At 35.1% G+C, this 18,737-nt stretch overlaps 1 protein-coding gene across 1 annotated transcript in view; it reads right to left on the reverse strand.

The window, feature by feature from the left end:
- Positions 1–18,737, reverse strand: part of LRP1B (LDL receptor related protein 1B) — a 591,173-nt gene that overhangs the window by 123,285 nt on the left and 449,151 nt on the right. The window contains exons 49-57 of the mRNA XM_049799136.1: positions 18,450–18,599; positions 15,233–15,355; positions 13,353–13,472; positions 11,315–11,443; positions 10,210–10,332; positions 5,767–5,907; positions 4,489–4,676; positions 2,907–3,090; positions 783–868 (exon numbers count right to left, since the gene is read on the reverse strand). Coding sequence (XP_049655093.1) covers positions 783–868; positions 2,907–3,090; positions 4,489–4,676; positions 5,767–5,907; positions 10,210–10,332; positions 11,315–11,443; positions 13,353–13,472; positions 15,233–15,355; positions 18,450–18,599 — 1,244 coding nt within the window. The remainder of the gene's footprint in view (positions 1–782; positions 869–2,906; positions 3,091–4,488; positions 4,677–5,766; positions 5,908–10,209; positions 10,333–11,314; positions 11,444–13,352; positions 13,473–15,232; positions 15,356–18,449; positions 18,600–18,737) is intronic.

An 18,737-nucleotide genomic window follows, 5' to 3' on the forward strand; every position in this document is an offset into this window, starting at 1 on the left:
TCTGGAATTACTGTTGTGAAGACCTGAGCACCTCTCTTGTGACATTAAGATGCACAGCTTACTGACACAAGAAGTCACAAAAAGCCTAACGATATTGACTGGCAATAACTGATTTTCTAGTCTTTCTACAATTGATTAATTAGTACTCAAGGAAATAGACGTTTTTATTAAAACATATTTTGGAACTCTCATCTATGGTAAGTAACTACACTTAGGTGAAGCACAGAAGCAGAGCAGAAACTGCTAAAAATGACAGCTCTGTATTTACTGGGTGACTTTCTCTTTTTGTAGGTTTTTTCACGTAAGGTTTTTTTTTCCTGTTATAATTTAAAGTAATTATTAAAAAAAATTAGACTTAGCCAAAGATATAAGTTCATGTATTGTAATACTGTAAATCTTAGAATTGTTTCTCTAAATCAAAAATATAGATTTGGATTATGAGAGTAAGTAGCCCAAATAATATATGGCCAAAAAGTATTTTTGAGCCTTTTTTTGGAAAACTGAAATATACAAATTGTGCAAAACATATTGTGATGGAAGAGGATCACAAATAACAATTTTTTTAGTACTTCAGAATGACTGACAAAACAACTGCCTGAGCCTTAATCATGTCAAATTCAGATAAAATAGTCAATTTAAAATATTACAAAAACTCTGAAGATACTGCAGTTGTTCTATGGTGCATACAATGCCAATTGTAGGATGATGTTTCTGTCAGTTGCACGCTTTAGAAAAGAATAAAAGTATTGAGTTAAACTTAGAGCATGGTACTATGATTATACCTGTTTCAACAAAGTGTAGTTGGATCCATCAGTGCTAATTTTTCTTATTTCATGATGATCAGCCAGAATTAAGAAAGGTTCCTCATCTAAACCCCGGGAGAAAGAATATATTAGACTAGCTTTTACGTTAATTTATGGAAAATCAGGAATACAATGCTGAAATACAGATGGTTTGAAAAATAAATGTTACATGCTCTGATCAATGTTATGGATGAAAGAAATATTTAAAACATTCAAATGTTCCAAGAAAGATCAATGATGCAGTATAAAAATGAACAAAGCAATCAATTAGTATATCTTTCAATGTAATTTATTTTTTTTGCCTTTGCAATATGGGAACCATACTGTATTTTATCCTAATTTAATGTCAGAGATGAAATTTGAAATATATTTCATACCACTTGTTTTAATTTCAACATTCACTTTCAAATTATCACTAAGACTACTATTTGTTATGGTTGCAAACCCAGCATGTTTTGACCATTGCTTTTTGAGATTTCAATAATCTGAACAGTATAGACATAAAGAAAGATCTATTTGGACAAAACTTGATTCTCTAATTCTGAACTGAAGCCAGATTTGGCTTTTTTACCCCTGGTTTTCTAGTTTATCAAAAAATATTCCTTCAGATACCCACTCATGCTATCACTTACTTTGAAACACCTCTGACACTGATGCACACAATAACAACAACAACAACAAAATTAAAAAAGCTGTCTTTATTTTAGCTCTATTAACAGAGATCTCAGCTAAAATAAAAAAATAATTACTACTAATAATTTAAAATACATTAAAGGCTTGTATTTACTGCTCATACATTCTGGAATGTAATGTGTTGTCCAGCCTACTCTGCTCTTGTACTGAATACATTGTACCACCTTGCTTGCATTTTATGTTCAACTCTTAGGACATTCTCCTGTTCTTAAATGATCCAAGGCACCATCCTCAGCACTGACTGTTAGTGCTTTGTGGAGAATGGCTGTCATGCTCTGCTCTGGTGTAGAGTTCAAGGCAATTTATGCAAGAAATCAGCATTAGGCCAAACATTCACAGGTTGGCACTTCCTCGCAGCACAACCATCCTTGCCACAGCACAAACAGCTTTGTCATGATCACTTTTGAAGTCTGATATATTACAACTCCAATAAACCTCACTATGATGTGTTCCAGCTGCCCTTCTTGTGCGAGTGATCTATGGCTTCTAAATGTACGAGTGGCTTGCAAGGTTTGAGATAGCAGTAAAGCAAAAAACCAAATACTGTATTTCTGCCCTCTCCTGTGTTTCCTCTGATTACTCAGGGAAGCACCTGAGACAGGAATATGAGGCAGACAGAGGTTCCAGTCTTCTTGTCATTTAGAAAGAAAGTAGAAGTTTTTTGATATTTAAAAACAAAACACAAACAACTTTGTGCAAAACTGGAATAAGAAGTCTGCTCAAGCCAAAGATTGCCTGCACTATGAAGGAAATCCAGCAGAACACAGTAATGGGCTTTTTGTTTCTTTCCTGTTGACATTTGCTCTTCCTTTCACTGATCTAGCGAATCCCACTCACTGAAGCACATAAAAAGAACATCAGTGGCATAGACAGAAGGGTGAGGAAATAACCAATGTCCTTATATCTAGAACTTCACTGTGTATGATGTGTAAGACTGGTGGATTTCATATGCTATAAGAACAGTAGATTTCGGAATTTCTATTATTTTTTCCTGTTCTTCTTTTTCATACCAGGAAGCTTGAAGTACATTCTAATATTCTAAATTTGATGAAATAAAACAGCAGAAGTCTTTCAAACAATTAACAAAAGCATACTATTACCATGTGACTCAGAAATAGAATTAAGTGATGTATTTTAACTTTCCTAATACTTTTTCTAATAAAGTTACTAATTCAAAGTTTCATAATCCACTGCAGCTATTCACTACAAATGATTTGAGCACAGTACATACTAAAAATAGAACTTATTGTTACATTCAGACATTGAATCACATTCCTATTGTTTACTGAAGAGGTAGTGTGCTTCAAAGTAACTCTGTTTATCTTGCCTAAAAGAGTAACAGACTATGGGGCTAAGGTATTTCACAAATTATTTTGGATACAGCTGTGGATTAAAAAGAAAAAGCGATACCTGAAAGGGATTTGCAGCCATTTAGGTTATCAGGCTGTATTTCATACCCCTCTGCACACAAGCATTTGTAGGTTCCATATGTATTGATGCACTGCTGGCTACAGGGAAATCCAGATGAACATTCATCAATATCTATACATGTTTTGCCATCATCCTTCAGCAGGAATCCAGGCCAGCATTTGCACTGGGAAAGAAAAACAAATACATTAATTTGGAATTACTCTCTGATTTTATTTGTTATCTTACGTACATCTGAATATGTTAGCATCATAAACTTTTTCATGCAGTCTCATTTTTTCAAGTAACATCTTAATTACGTTGCTGTTTATGCTGTTTACAGACAGGCAGACATACCTACATTTCTTTTCAACTATTGCTGGTGTGATCCTAAGTACCATTCCCTCCCAAATAACCCTGTATAATGAGTAATTATTCTTTCTTCTTTAACTGAAGAAAAAGTAAACCACACCTTTTCAATAATATGGAAAGGATTCTTCCATGAAAATAATGATGGATGGACCCTTTGGAGTTCTTTATTTTCAAGTACACGTGTGCTTTTTTGGTAAAGATATACAGTTTTTAACAGTTTTTCTTGAAGCACTGATAACATCTAGTATTCTGGGTAACCAATATAATAATGTGATCGAAAACCCTTGAAGCTGATTTTTATTGGAGTCTGATGATCACTGTGGAAAGCTTATCACATGCAATGTGCATGATACGAAATACAACTGAGCAGAGGGCTTTTGAAATAGGGGGGTAGTTTCATCAATAGAAAACTTTGTATCATGTTCCCTCCTGTATTCTTTGTTGTACCCAACCTAGTCTACAGCTAGTCTCCAGCTCTCTAGTCTATGGCTTCTCGACTAGGACACTGTTTCAGAGGTCTGAATTACCTTTAGAGCTAAGCCACGACGGACAGATTCTATTTAGTTCTCAGTGGGTCAATATTCTATTAAAAAGATGAAACGTTTGGGGGTGCAGTTAGGATTACTTCGGAGTTAAAACCCTGAAAACATCTCTTTTCATTTCTCAGCTTCTATTTACGGGTTAGTGCAGGCAGTGGCCAGGGTTTACATAACACCCAAGAAGTATTCCTCTCTACGTCTCAGGGCCAAAGAGCAGATTCAGGTGATTTAGAAAACACCATCACATGCAGACAACTAAGAGCTTTATTATGCAACTAAGGTGATTATACTTTGTCTAAATATTTCTGTAAGTCTCTGACTTGGAAAAAAACCTGGAGAAAACTGCTATTCTTGCTATTGACTCCTACATGTTTTCCTTTTTCAAAACTGATTTTGCAGTGCTCTGTATCCATCAGTATGAGTTGTTGTATTTAAAGCATTTTATGTTCTTTTCCATAGGTTTAAAGTATGCACTGTACTGTTTTGGTTTTTTTTATACAATTGGCAATCGTTTGCTTACTGGAAATAAATTTTGAATGTTCTTGCTATGGTAGGTAAGCTACTTCATTACAAGGAAGTACAACATGCTGGAGTTTTATTATAAACACCCAGTAGTTAAGAAACAGTTAATTAAGAATTTGCATTATATTACACCACATTTTGTAATTATTCACCTTGTATCCAACAAGAAGATCCTGACAATCTTGAGAACAGCCGCTAACTTTCTTACTGAGGCATTCATTTATGTGGCAGCTTTTCTCATCAGATCCATCACTACAATCTTCTTTGTTATCACAAACATCCCTTTGAGGAATACACTTGCCATTTTTGCACATGAAGAAAGAGCTGTTACATGACTGCTCTGGAAAACAAAAAAGAGAACATAACTTGGTGTGGTCTATTAGTATTTGGAATGAATTTTCTCATGGATCAGCTGTAATGTGTGCATGTGAGATGAAACAATTGTGTAAAAATTGAATATTCATTTCTTACTGAGAGTATTATAATACCTTTTTACTTTCCAGTGTCTTTAAAGGTTATTCCTCTCCTGGAAAATGTATGAATACTTCCAACTTATTACTCCCTCCTACACATTTGTTTTTATATAATTGAGAATACTCTACATTATCTCTGCACAAAATATAGTTCTACAGTTTACAAAACTTAAAAAGCGGGGCTTCTCTCCCCTGTGAATGCTGAGGTGTTTAGTAACTGACTGAATTCTGATGCACTCCTTATCTGAGAACACGCATACATGTTTTTTCCCAGTTTGGCAAAACTTGAATATGTTGTTTCAGCTACATTTAGGTTCTTCAAATCAGAACACTTAAATATACAGCAGGTATGTTGCCTTACCTCGAAGCAAATGAGTGATTTCCATCAAAATTGGTATAAAGTACTGGGCTACTGTGCAATGAAGTCATAAGATCTAGACAGAAGAATTGGTCTTTCAAGGATACATTTACTTCTCAAAAGCCAGTCAGACCTCAGCAAACTTATTTATGTCAATAGAAATTATCAATAAATCCAATCACATTTGTTCAGTAATTTACTAATAAAAATAAACGAGTGTTTATTACTTTACACAACAACTTTACATCCCCTTTTGTATGATCTATTTCTGTGTGATGAGTATATCAGATACAGTAAACATTTTCAGGGCAAGCTAGAAACTTTGGCAATTATCACATTAATATCACCTTATTTTAATACTAACAGAATTTATGCATTAAGGAACTATCAGCCGTCTTATGCCATAAGAACTGGTGGCTTCAACATTGCGAATTGATGTTTTGGATGTTCAGGACTGAAAACACATTCTCCTTGCAAGGCATAAGGAATATCACCATGAAGGCACTGCAGATTTATGCTATGAGGTTTTACATCTGCCTTCTAAACCGTTGCTTTCCAAAAAGAAAGGACATACAGTATTAAAAAAAATAAATATGAACCTGAACTTTTGCATTTTGTGTTTATAGGTGCTTCATCAGAATGGTCTGGGCAGTCAAAATCACCATCACATTGCCACTGGGAATTTAACAGGCATCTTCCATCAGCACAAGTGAACTCTCCAGGACGACAGTGACGATACCCTAGAAATACAGCAATCAATGACTTCATACTTTGCTTCATACTTTTGACATAAAATTTTGTGTATACAGGGCAATGTAAGTAAAAGTATCTTTTGTTCTGAAAGGAGATACAAAGCTTATACACAAGTGTCTACCAACAAAGAGAGAAATCAAATGTTTCTTATGCAGCACAGTATAGTCATGAAATAATTCCCACATATGTAAAACATATTTACGCAGCTCTCAGTCATAAATACACTTTCTTTTAGGTGTAATTTAACTTTTTGCTATTATGAGGAAATGGCTTTCTAACAGACAGTTTAGAAATTACTATACCCAGCAAATACTTCTGCGATATGCTTACTACTGTATGCTTTCCCTTTAAAACATGCAGAACACTAATCATATCAACCACACTAAACATGTATTTTCTAAGATGGCCACAAAACCAATACATATAAAATGTATACATTTTCAATGTTAAAGTGGATTTCTAACAGAAAATTATGATATATAATAAAGCAAAGAAACTACAGACAGGCACTTGCTTTTCAGAGCACAGCTGTTTAACCTGGAGTTCAAAACCAACAAAGCAGTAGAAAAATTTAGAAAAGTCAGCACAAATTTGATTTTTTCTATTCAATTTTGAAACATGAAAGTTGAAATATTCCCAGAGGGAAAAATCACCTTCTATTTGTAAGATATTTACTTGTAAGATTCATTACACTGAACCAACTACTAGAAAACTTAAGTTCCTGTTTGGAAAAGAGAAATGTAACTTTTCCTGTATTCTATGTGTATAAATTCCACCTCAAATAATCTGTAATCCTTTAAAAGAGCCTTGAGAGCAATCCTTGATTTAGTTTAAAACTCAAGAAAATGTATGAAGAAAATATGGTTATAAAGTAAGAATTACATAGGAACACTCATTCTGACCACGAAGAACGATGTTGCAACTGTTTAACATTCTCTTCGCTTGAAAAAAAATGCAGATTTTAAGCTCAATAAATTTGATTTTTCCAAGAAATATATCCAAATTATAGTAACTACTGAAGCTTTAACTACTGAACCTGTGAACATCTGAAATGAGCACCGATAACTTTCTACTGCCTAGAAGTAGAAAGTTAGTATTAGGGGTTTTTTCCTAATTACTGTATTTCCTTCTATCTAGTACAGCTTTTTTTCCTGACAGCAGATGGAGGCATAACATTTGACTGTCTGGGATGAGATATCCATCTACATCAAGAGCTTTAAACTGCTTGTGTATCTTTAGTTATCATTTAGAAATGTGTTAATGTACTATTTTCAAAATGCAATATGTTATTGCATCAATTACATATATTACTTGGAATTCAAATAATTCCGTGGTCTTGTGAAGAAGTTCTTTTCCCTCTTTTTTTACATAGATCATGCTTAAAAGAAGATAGGCTGGCTTGATATGGAAAAAAGGTTAATTTTTTTGTTTGTCTGAGACACTTTTGAATGCAAGATTTTACAGATCAACAGCTTTACCTCATGTCTGCAGCATTTCACAAGTAAGTCATCATCAGAAAGGTCATTACAAATGTGCAGAACAAGGGCTTCTGCTTAATATTGCCTCTGCTCTGGATGACAGGACATAAAGAAGCTGGAAACTGAAACCAGAAAATCCTTCCTATTCCTGTATTTGTCTTTTGATTAGCCACATAAACAAAGTATTTCATCATCTTGATGAAATTTCATATTCCTGAATAGAGTTCCTAATTTTTATTTTTTTTTTATTTTCAAGAACATAAGAAATACCTTATAGGATGAGATAGTGGCTGATGTAGCTGAGTATTTTGTGTCTTATAGCAGCAATAGGAGCTGCAATTTAGGAAGAATGTATTTTGTTCTCATGCTATCTGCAGCATGAATTGTTGCTCTTTTTCCTTTACAAGTAATTAATTATTAAGATTTCATAAAAAAGACAGGATCATACAATGTAATCAAAACTTGTATCGAAGAAATTTTCAAGAATTAGAATGATTGTGAACCTTTAAAATCTGTTTAGATGCAAATTCTGATACGAGTAAAAACTGGTTACTCCCATCATCAGTTCAATTTTTATATTATATCTGAATAATACTCAAGAAAAAAACAGAAAATAGACTTTTCAATGATACAGATGGAAAAAAAAAAAATCTACATTTTTAAATGGATTCCCTTAATACAGCTTTTAGGAATATATTTCAAACTGAATTTCATCTCATTCAGTAGACTGGCTGCTGAAGAGTATCTCTGAAGAGTATCTCTTTTTTTAATATCAAGACGCAAAGCTCTAGCTCTAGAACCTAAGAGAGCTATGATCAGGCTACCTAGTTTGCAGTCAAATCAGAAATCACAAGTTTAAAATCTTGGTGAATTAGGTGGTTTATTTTTACATGCTGATAACACCTTAAAAAGTGTGATTTGGAATTTGATTCCTACTCTCTCTGAGTAGTTCCCTTTCTCATAAAAGAATGTAACCCGTTCCTAAAATTACAGTATAATGAGTTTACCATACTAGTCACACACTAAGGTGTGTATTTGATTGCCAGCTAACAGAAAATTGCATTGGAGCAGTGTAACACATAACAAATGTTGCTATAGATTTCAGTTTACAGAGTAGAAATTAAATAGAGCCAGTGCCTAAAGGCAGGTCCATACTACAATTAGATCAGGAGTTTGTACCTCCTCTGCTTCTGTTGCCGTTTCCTCCTTCTGTCTCTTTCCAAAAGTTTGTCAAACTATCACTATCTATTTGTCAGTATTTTAAGGGACCGTGCATGTATATGAAGTTATAGAAAACAAATGAAATACACCAGCAAGAAATTATAAGCATGCAGAAAAAAAATGCACCTATTTCCAAAGTTTGTGACTGTTTAGTTCTAAATACTTATTTAGGAATTGAAGACCGCTTCCAAGTAAAATCTGATCAGGAAGGTTCTCCTACTCCCTCACCATTCAACTTGATCACATAGTGCTAAATAGAGGAACAAACCCCAGATGAATCATTTCTATAGAGAGTTCTGGCACGCATCACCCATTAGTGACAGAGGAAATAGTTTACAGTTTCATTATCGTGCGGGTCCGCTCTCACGGTCTCATTTTAGCAAAAGGGCCTAGATCACCACATCTGTTAAGAGAGCAACGCGAGTAGAAGCGCACGTGCTTTGAACCTGGCGGGGTGGGCACAGCAAGTGGAGCTACAGCCCTCTGTGGATTAGCGGGCACGCGTGCTGGCAACCCCGTGTCCTGCGCCGGGGCAGAAGGCACGCAGAACTCTGCTCTGTGTCTGTCCGCGTGCTCAGAACTTTTGGGGATGAGCTGTAAAACGGTGTTTAAAAATGCGTAAGATCTATCAACGTTTTGCAGGTGTGGTTTACCCACTGTGTTGCTGCTCTTGATACTGAACGTTCGCCGACTGCCAATTAGTTATCTGTCATTAATAAACCAATAACCTGCTTTGATGCCAGTTTGGTTCAAACTACACGAACTATGCAGTTTTTCCCTACGACAGCTTATTGTCACAAACCGCTCCTTTCAAATCACCATGTAGTTTACGTAAGTGAAAAGCAAATGGAGTTTGCTAGGAAAGGCATGTTTGTTCCCTTCTTTCCTCAAGATTCCAGCAGCCTACGCTGGCAAACGGTGTGGCGCAGTAAGGGAGGAACAGCAGGATGAAACAGCTGGTAATAAGAACCCAAAATCCACACTAGATGCGTTTCAGGATTTTGCTTCACACTAGCTCTCTTCTGCTCTTGTGGACTTGATGCCCACTACTGGCTGAAGTATACCAACTGGCTCAGCTTCAGAGGTTTTTGATGGTTTTTCTCCTGTCAGTTCACTTGCTTCAGCACTGCTCCGTGTGAGCCAAACCACAGTACGTGGGGGTGAGCAGGAGATTTGTTTCAAAGGTACTCTCCTGATCTGACCTCTCTAATGTCGATGCGGCAGGAATAGCTGTTGCCTCTTAAATACCAGCCTACCTCTGGTGAGCGTAGAGAGAGAAAGGACAATTTGGTGACTGCCCAGTTCATCACAGGAGCAGATTTTTTCCGTATCATATACAGTTCTAAGTGATACTGATGAAATCTGTTCTTTATGTTACCAGCAAACGAGCAAGTTCTTATTTGCAACATTACATTATTTTCCTAAAATGTTGCATTACATGTTCAACTCAAACTTTACATGAAAAATGTTACTAAATGCAAATACCAAACATGCTTTTTCAATAGTGACTTAAAGTAACAGACCTTGCAGAAGGCCTGGTTAGTTAACAGTCTGAAATTTTTCTGTTCACTCTACTTTTGTTATACTTGCCACATTCCAGAGATTCATCTGATCCATCTCCACAGTCATCATCATGGTCACATACAAACTGTTTGGGAATGCAGACTTTGTTATGGCACATGAAAGCATTCTCATCACAGGTGTTATTAGGAGCTAAGGAAAATACAGTACATAAAAATAAATGAAATTGAGAACAGTAAGATATACAGCCATTTTCTTACAGAAAGATGAAACAAGAATTAGTTAGTCTGAGTGGTTTCGATGGAAATAACCATAACTTTTGAGTCATACAAAGACCACCACACAATTCAATAGCAGAAGAAGTTACTCGTCACCACAAAGATAGCTAAAGAAGTCAGGATAGCTAAAATCTCATGTAATGCAAGACAGAAAGGGTTCAGAAGTTGGTGCTGCCTACAACTAACCTAAGGTCTGCCTCTGAGGAAAAGAACATTTGGGTAGTACAGGTGTCCTTCCTATGTTACTCTGCTTCTGAACGAAAGCTCTTTAAAATCCATAAAACTCAAAATATAACTCAGCATAGAAATAGTGATAGAATATAAATTCAGTGGAGAGAACACAAGTCAATATTTTTAACCTATACCATTTTTATATACATTAATAAAACAAAACCCCTAATGAAACTACTACTGAACTCCTGGCACTTTTAATAGAAATGTTTTTCAGAAGACTGGAAGTAATAGTTTATAGGGCAAGAGAAGTCAAGATCTGAACAATTAGCCAGAATAAGTTGGAGACAGAACCGTATCTCCCTTTTTGATGCACAACCTCCCTGACATGCAGCAGCATTTTCCTCAGGAAGAGCAATAAAACTGCATAGTCGATAATGTGCTAATTTTCATTAGTAAACATGCTGTATAATGTCTATGACGTGACGCACATACTGATCTTCAGCTGGAGTGCCTCAGTATGTATTAACAAAACCTGAAGATGGTAGGCTGATTAAAATGTTGAAGAAAACTGGTATGTATGTTCACATGTGGTTCATCAATCTTTACTAACAATCTTGACAGTATGAGGGTTATGATACTACAGACACAAACAGCATCTGGATATTGTAAAGGCAAAAGCACCAAGAAGAGAAACGCTATACATTTTTAACAAGCAAACATACCACAGCCTGCTGTCGACAGTTCATCGCTCCCGTTAGGACAGTCTCTTTCACCGTCACAGAGCCAGTGTTGGGGAACACAGGCATGGGAGCCTAAGCAACTGAATGTATCTGCTGCACAGGTCACTGAACCTGAAAAAACATTACATGTGAGTCTTGAACACGTTCTAACTGATAGTTCTTTTTAAAGTAATGGGTAATGACTGAGTAAGGGGGTTTTATTTTAAAATAAAACTCAAAGAAGATTTTGATCTGCACAGTGTGACGGACATACTGGCTAAGTCTGTATTTTACAGTAAATTTAAATATCTGCTATTTCTTCTATTCTTTTTGTCTATTCAGTCTCTTAATTTTCTGCAAGGGAATTTAGTTTACCATACTTCATGAAAACGATCCAGCAGAATAACTTTTCAGACCAATTGGGGTCTTTATGTTTGACTGCATGTTGGGACTGACTGAACAAAGGAACTAATAATGTAACCTGTATAATCTTCGCATCACTAGAGTCTATACACTATACTCTATACCAGGAGGCTGAACTTGCATGAGTCAGCCCCATGTAGAAGAGAACAGTGTGTAGTGGTGGGAGTAAGAAAATATCTGACAGTTCTAACGTGAGTAACTCAATATACTTTTTATTTGACTTTTTTTTTTTAAACCAGACTTTCCTCCAGATAAGACTATTACAGAATCCTATGATTGATTTACTCTGTTTGGAAGTAAACTTTTGCGCAAACCATCACTTAATGTATTCTCTTATATAAGTTAAATATACTTCACGGAAAAAAAAAAAAAAAAAAGAAAAGGTATGTTGTAGTGACACTTTGCAATTTGCTGGCCTTTGTTTTCCTCTCCCTTTTTCTATTTTCTGCTTTAAGTTTCCTATTAAGCTTCAGGCCTTGATGTTTCTTAGGGTTTCACACTGTTCTACAGCAGTCCCAGACAAGGTTCTTGTCTGCTCATTTCACACCTCCTCCTTTCCCTGGGGGAGAGAGGCAGAGAGAAATCTTCCCTTTCAAACAAACATTGCCTCCAACTCCCCAGTCCTCAGCATGACCTGAATACCATGAAGAAATGTATTGTGGATGGATGTCAGTGTGAAGTTAATGTAGTAATTAAGTCATATTTTGCCGTATTAGAACAGTATAATTTCCACCTTTGTCCTTTTCATTTGTTGGCATTTCTACATCTGTGTTTGATTAAGAAACTACATTAGCAACCCACAACCCTGAACATAAGCTGAAGAGATTTCTTCTCTGTCTACTTAACACCTCCAGTAATGTTACCAACAACATTTTTACTGTGGTATCACACATAAAATATGGAATAAAATAGTCTTTGTTGAATGGATTTAAGTAAGAGGATTTTTGAAAAGGAACAAATATTTAAGAGTTAAAAGTTGAAATTTTAAAAAGAAAATGTTAAAATACAGCATAGATAAGGATGGAACCAAAGTAGAAGATATCCTGAAATCGTGACAGTATGACTTGACACAACGTGCTTTTCTTTTGAAAAGAATTCACTAACACATTTCCAGTCAACTGAACCCCAGAATGAAAGTAAAATTTTCAACTCCTTATGCAATTTGGAAGGTTTGGGAATTTGAGAGGAACATTATGCAATAATGCTTATGATTGAATATACAAAAAATAAAAGGGAATAGGAGAAAGAGCTAGAAAAAAAAAAAAAAAACAACCAACAAACAACTTTAGAGTCTTCAAGCACCTACCACTGAAGTATAAAACGCAAATAGCGATACAGGGGGTTTACCTCAAGGATGGGAATTGGAGAGAAATTTGGTTCTGCTTTAGCTCATGCTGGTGTCCCATTCATGTCCTCACTGATAGACTACACACAAATCACAGTCCCCATAAAAAGGTATCTAGCTGCTCGTTGAGGATATCCTCTAGTACTCCATCCTTAAAGCGCGTGCTCTTTGGAGTTGCTGTCCTTGCTCCCTTTCCACCACCTTCTTTGATCACTTGGTCTCCTTCAGTATGCATGATCCAACACAATACAGAACTAAAATTATTCTACTTACCACAAATAGCATCACTCTCATCCAAACCATCTCCACAGTCATCCTCACCATCACAAGTCCATTGCTTAGAGATGCATTTGTTGGCAGAGCAAGCAAACTGATTCCATGAACAAGATGAATCTAGGAATGACACCAGCCACTGCATTTGTTAGGTTCACAACAGCACTGCGCTCCCTGTGTTTGCTAGCATAGTTTCGGAATCTACACGCTGCTCCTTTCTGTCCTCTCAATTTTAGCGTATTAAAATACTCAAACACAGTATAATCCTAATCCTGGTATTCAGGATGTTACCAGTTTGTGTAAGAGGTTGCATTCACCAATACATTTCTAAAAATAAATAGGCAAATATATAAATAAATAGTAAAACATTCAAAACACATTCTAATATTTTTAAACATTTTTGTTAGTGGGATGAGGACAAACACTTTAAAAACATAAATCTGGTTTGTGTATTTTACATGGATATTATAACCATAGTGAACTGCTTTATTCTGGTAGCAGGGCAGAGACGGCACAGTCCAAATTTTCCAACACAGTCTTCCTCTTGGTATTGCAGTATTTAATTCCATCTTAAAGGTTTCGTGTTCTTTTCTCTCAGAAGAAAAGTTGCTGTGTGTTTGCATTCTGTTGTCCCATTTACGCTTTTCCATACATTGAAAATAATGGCATGCTTCTGTATTTCAAAATCAGTCTGCACAGCTATTCTGAATAAATGCTAACGTTATGACCTTTCCCGAAAACTTCAAATCGTCCACTTTTCCCAGACTTCTTTCTTTAAGAGTAAATTTTATTTTAACTGATGACAACAAATTTTAATATTAACAATAAAAAGAGTTTTAGGTAATGCAATCTGAATTTAAAAGTAGAGTATTGTAACAAGTACCTCAAAATGGCTAAAAGCAGTTAAGTAGGGAAAAAAGAATTGACTAAACCCCCTTCCCTCTCTCCCACAAAAATCGGCTAATAGGTTTGACAATATTGCATGTAAGTATGTATGTGTAATAAAACCTGGTAACGTAAACACCGAGTTACACTTGATGAATGTAGTCGACACAAAACCTTCTGATTTTCCTAGCGCACAGTAGTTCCTAATTTTGATGTTATATCTATACAATGTAAACTGCAAACCAAACATGGGTCATGAAGAGAGTAATGTATAACTCATGTTAAGTGGTAAAGGAAAAAAAAAGTAATACATAAATTTCAGGTTTTAATTAAATAGGTAATAGAAAAACTTGATACTACTTTTTGCTGCTAAAAATTAATTCTAGAAATAATCCAGTCAGTTAATCCATACAAATTTAAATTAAAAGACCAGGACTCACTGTGAGCAAAACCAACCTGCATTGCTCCTCAATTACGTAGAATTTAAGAGTCTTAAAAGATCTGAGACAGAATGGACCCTTAACCTGGTTCACACTTTATGCTGTATTTTATTCACATTTTTTTATTACTTTAACTGATTACAGCTGTACAGCCTCTGATGCAAAGAAATGTCTATTTTTATGTCATAAAGATATATTTTGGTTACTTCCTGTTGGGGTCAAGATACTGATAGGAACTGATTATATCTATAAAACTGTTCTAATGAGCAATTATGAAGAAGTAGTGAAATTGTTAAATACTGAAGCAATAGAAAAGTCTGTATACACACATATCTTTAGGAGAAAAAAAAAAAAATGACAGGGCTTTCATTCTGCCATGAGATAGGTTTTAAGATACTGGCAGCATGAAGTATTAGAGAGTTGAATCTGAAAATATAGTATTAAAGTCCTTTTTATATAGCTCTAGATTCAATCTCTGAGATATAAATGCACACTTCTTTCTGTTTTCAAAGTGCATTAGTGATTACAGAAATACAAATAAGATAAAATGCTCACCACAGTGCAATTCATCTACTCCGTCCTCACAGTCTTTCTGCCCATCACAAAGCCAGGTGGTCAGAATACATCTTCCACTAGGACAACCAAAATAATTTTCTTCACATGTGGGTTTGTTTTGAACTGTGATAAAATAAAGAATGTAATGTAAAATGGTCTCTACTAGTATGATTAGGAGCCTAATACATTTCTGCTAAATTTCTGAATACTAATGGACAGCAAAGTGTTTATGTCTAAAAATGCAAAAAAATTACTATTTATATTATTAATTGGGTTCATACAAATCAGAAACTAGTGATAGCTAAGTAGTTTAGGGAGCTGAAATACTTCATTTATTTAGAGAAGAATCAGAGCACAGCTTCAAACTAAATTAAAAGGACCTATAGAGGAAAGTAGTTCCGTTTACAGGTTTTGAGGACAGGTAGACCAACATTGCTTGTTGTTTTACACCAGCTGAAGAAGCTGCCCCTCGGATCTATCTGCCATCATCTACAAGATAACCTAATTGTGGCAGTATTTTTGTCACATCGACTGGGATAAGCTACAAATCTGATGCATGCACTAACTAACTGGAGCTATAACACTGATGTTGAAGCCAGAGATTTAGACTGTCACAAATTAAGAAGTTCTTTTTCCTTGCCTTTTGTCTTTGTGGAGCATGAAAGTCATTTAGTACTTCACTTTTATAAATGCTTAGAAAACAGATGTGAGGAAAGAAAACATACCATGTATTTAGTTTCATGACGTAAGCACAAATATTAGTCTAATGAGTGGCACAGTTTATTTTCAAAAACTCAAGCAAGGTCTTCGCCTGGGAAAACCCAGGTGATATACACTAGTTCCAAGCATTGGAGATCACTGAAGCTCTCTGTCAAGGTTTCTATTATTCCCTTAAGGTATTGGGGCTATCGACACCGGTTTTGTGTCTGTCCGTGTCCCCCCCCCCCTTAAAAAGAAAGTTAAAGTTATCATATTTATGGCTTCTACAGCTGTATGCATAGAAAAAAGTATAAAGAAAGAAGTGGGATGTCTATGATGACTGGGTAGATATTAAAGACTGCCTAAGTATAGCCACCCCTAAATGAATATTTTGCCTTAATTTTCTGTAAGAACAATGACACTGAACAAAGACTGTTAATGGGAATTATCATATTTATAATAGAAACAATGTTAAAAACCTTAATGTGCCTAAGTTGGTCAGTTTTGAATGAAATGGCAAAGGAATTCACATGTAGGTTAAATTGGAATGGTATTGCTTCCAAGCAAAGGGAGGAATGATCCAGGCAATTAGTCACACATTAAAATGATGGAACTTTTTGGCACACATTGGAAAGACAGAATAAAGTAATACAAATAAAGGATGATGGAATAAAATGCAACATTAGTTTACTTATGCAACATTAGTTTACTGAACCTATAGCACACTGCCCTCAATCTTCTTTGTTATGGAAAAAACCCACCCTATAGACAAAGGAAATACAGTAAATCTAAGCTATTTTGAGCTCAACGAAGCATCATATACAGCAAATTCTAACAAACTAACAGATAATCTGGATCATATGGAGATTAGCATGGAAACTATGATTTAATATGCATCTGGCTTACAGGAAAGATGAAAGTTCTGAATGTCAGGTTGATTGACATTAGTGCTGAAGTTCTAGTTTTTTTCTGGATCCTGGTAATATTTTCATCAATAAAGTTGGCACAAAATATATGAGAATTCTAACAGAAGCTTCTGGTGACACGATAGGATTATCACGCAGAAAAACAGAATACTAAATGGGAATAATCAGATGATGTAACTTACTAGGCAAAAATTGGATGGTATTTAACAACATAAAATTAAAGGTTTAATTTTTACAAATTAGTAACATTTATTAGTTAATAAATATTTATTTTTACTAAATACTAATTCGTAGAAGAAAGAGAGAAGGAGGACAATTACGATCTAGCACAAGTCAATTATGAAAACAAACATAATCAAAAAATTACAATGTGTTTGTACTGATACAAGGCAAAAGTAAGACTTCATTTGTTATACCAGATACTGGTCTGGTATATTCAAGAGAGATGCAGGCTGAGATGAGTAAGGTGACATAGACAGCTAACCCTGTCTTGAAGGCATGAATTCTAAAATGCCTTGGCTTATTTGCTATTACAAGTAGAGAGTAAGGATACGTTTACCAAAGGACTACAAGGTCCTTCTCGGCATAAGAACAGATAAAAACTGGAATATATGTAGACCAGCAATTAAAAGAACGCATGAGGTTCTGGAAGATGATAGTGAGCAAAAAATACCAGTAATTTTTAATTTTATAGATTTTTGTATAAAAGCTCAAGGTGCAGGAGAGGAGATACAGGCTTGACATGCCCAGGGTTTCTTTACAAGTGCACGGTCTTCAGTTTGATGAGAATTTCCTAGGATGGGCCTAATCCTTCAAATATGTACCAATAAACCTGTGTTCATTAAAGTATTCTCATTCTAAATACAGTTTATCACTTCTTCATTTATAGGTATGTTTACATATTGTACTTATTCTTGAACTTAAATGAGGGGTTCTGGATAATACAGGACCAAACACATAAACACCACTCTTCATTAGGTAGGAATTTAATATTCTGAATAATTCATTGGTAAACATTAGATATAAATAACATCAGCCCTGGGACTCAAGTGTACCATGATCGCTTTGTACCAGCTGAAGACAGAACAATCACAAAAGCAATAACCCTGGATTCTATACCCTGGCAGCCTATCCCAAGTACCTCAGCAAAATAACAGAGAAAGTAAAAAAAGTTAAGCAAGAAGAGAAATACCATCCACTAAAGCAGTAGCTAATAAAAGTTCCTGAGTGGTTGTGCTGATGCTTGATGAGCTTGACATTTCAATAACTAATGTTTTACTTAAATAAAAATGATTAATGACAGACCTAACCTGGAGGAAATAGAAAGCTAGACATTACAGTTTTCTTCAGAGAAATGCAGTAGTAATTTGTAATAATTTGCATAATCTAATGAAACACAAAATAAAGACTGGTGGAAAAAATCTGCATCCAGCATTATATTAATCTCTGTATTAAACAAAACAGTATTAACTGAATAAACATTTCACAACACAATTAGAAAAAAGAACCAGAAATATAGGAATATAATTTTCAGAACGTAAGAAAGTAAATTAATTTTTTCCTTTTTTTTTTTTTTTCTTTTCCACAGTTACCTGGGCATTTTAGTTCATCTGTATAATCTCCACAGTCATTAGATCCATCACATATCCATTCTGGCAGTATACACAGTGAAGTTGAGTTACAGCTAATAAATCCTGAAGATTTTATTCCAAGTTTATAGAAGTAAGCACAGTTTGTATTATCTGGAAAGAGACAGTAAATTACTATATCACACTTAATAGAGATTGAGAGCCTCATAGTTTGGTCTTCAGGTTTGGCTGGAGTTTGCGCAGACCATGCAGCTGCTGGTATCCAACTAGTAACGACTATGAATTAACTGC

Source organism: Accipiter gentilis, chromosome 1, assembly GCF_929443795.1.
Source record: "Accipiter gentilis chromosome 1, bAccGen1.1, whole genome shotgun sequence".
Taxonomy (NCBI): Eukaryota; Metazoa; Chordata; class Aves; order Accipitriformes; family Accipitridae; genus Astur; species Astur gentilis.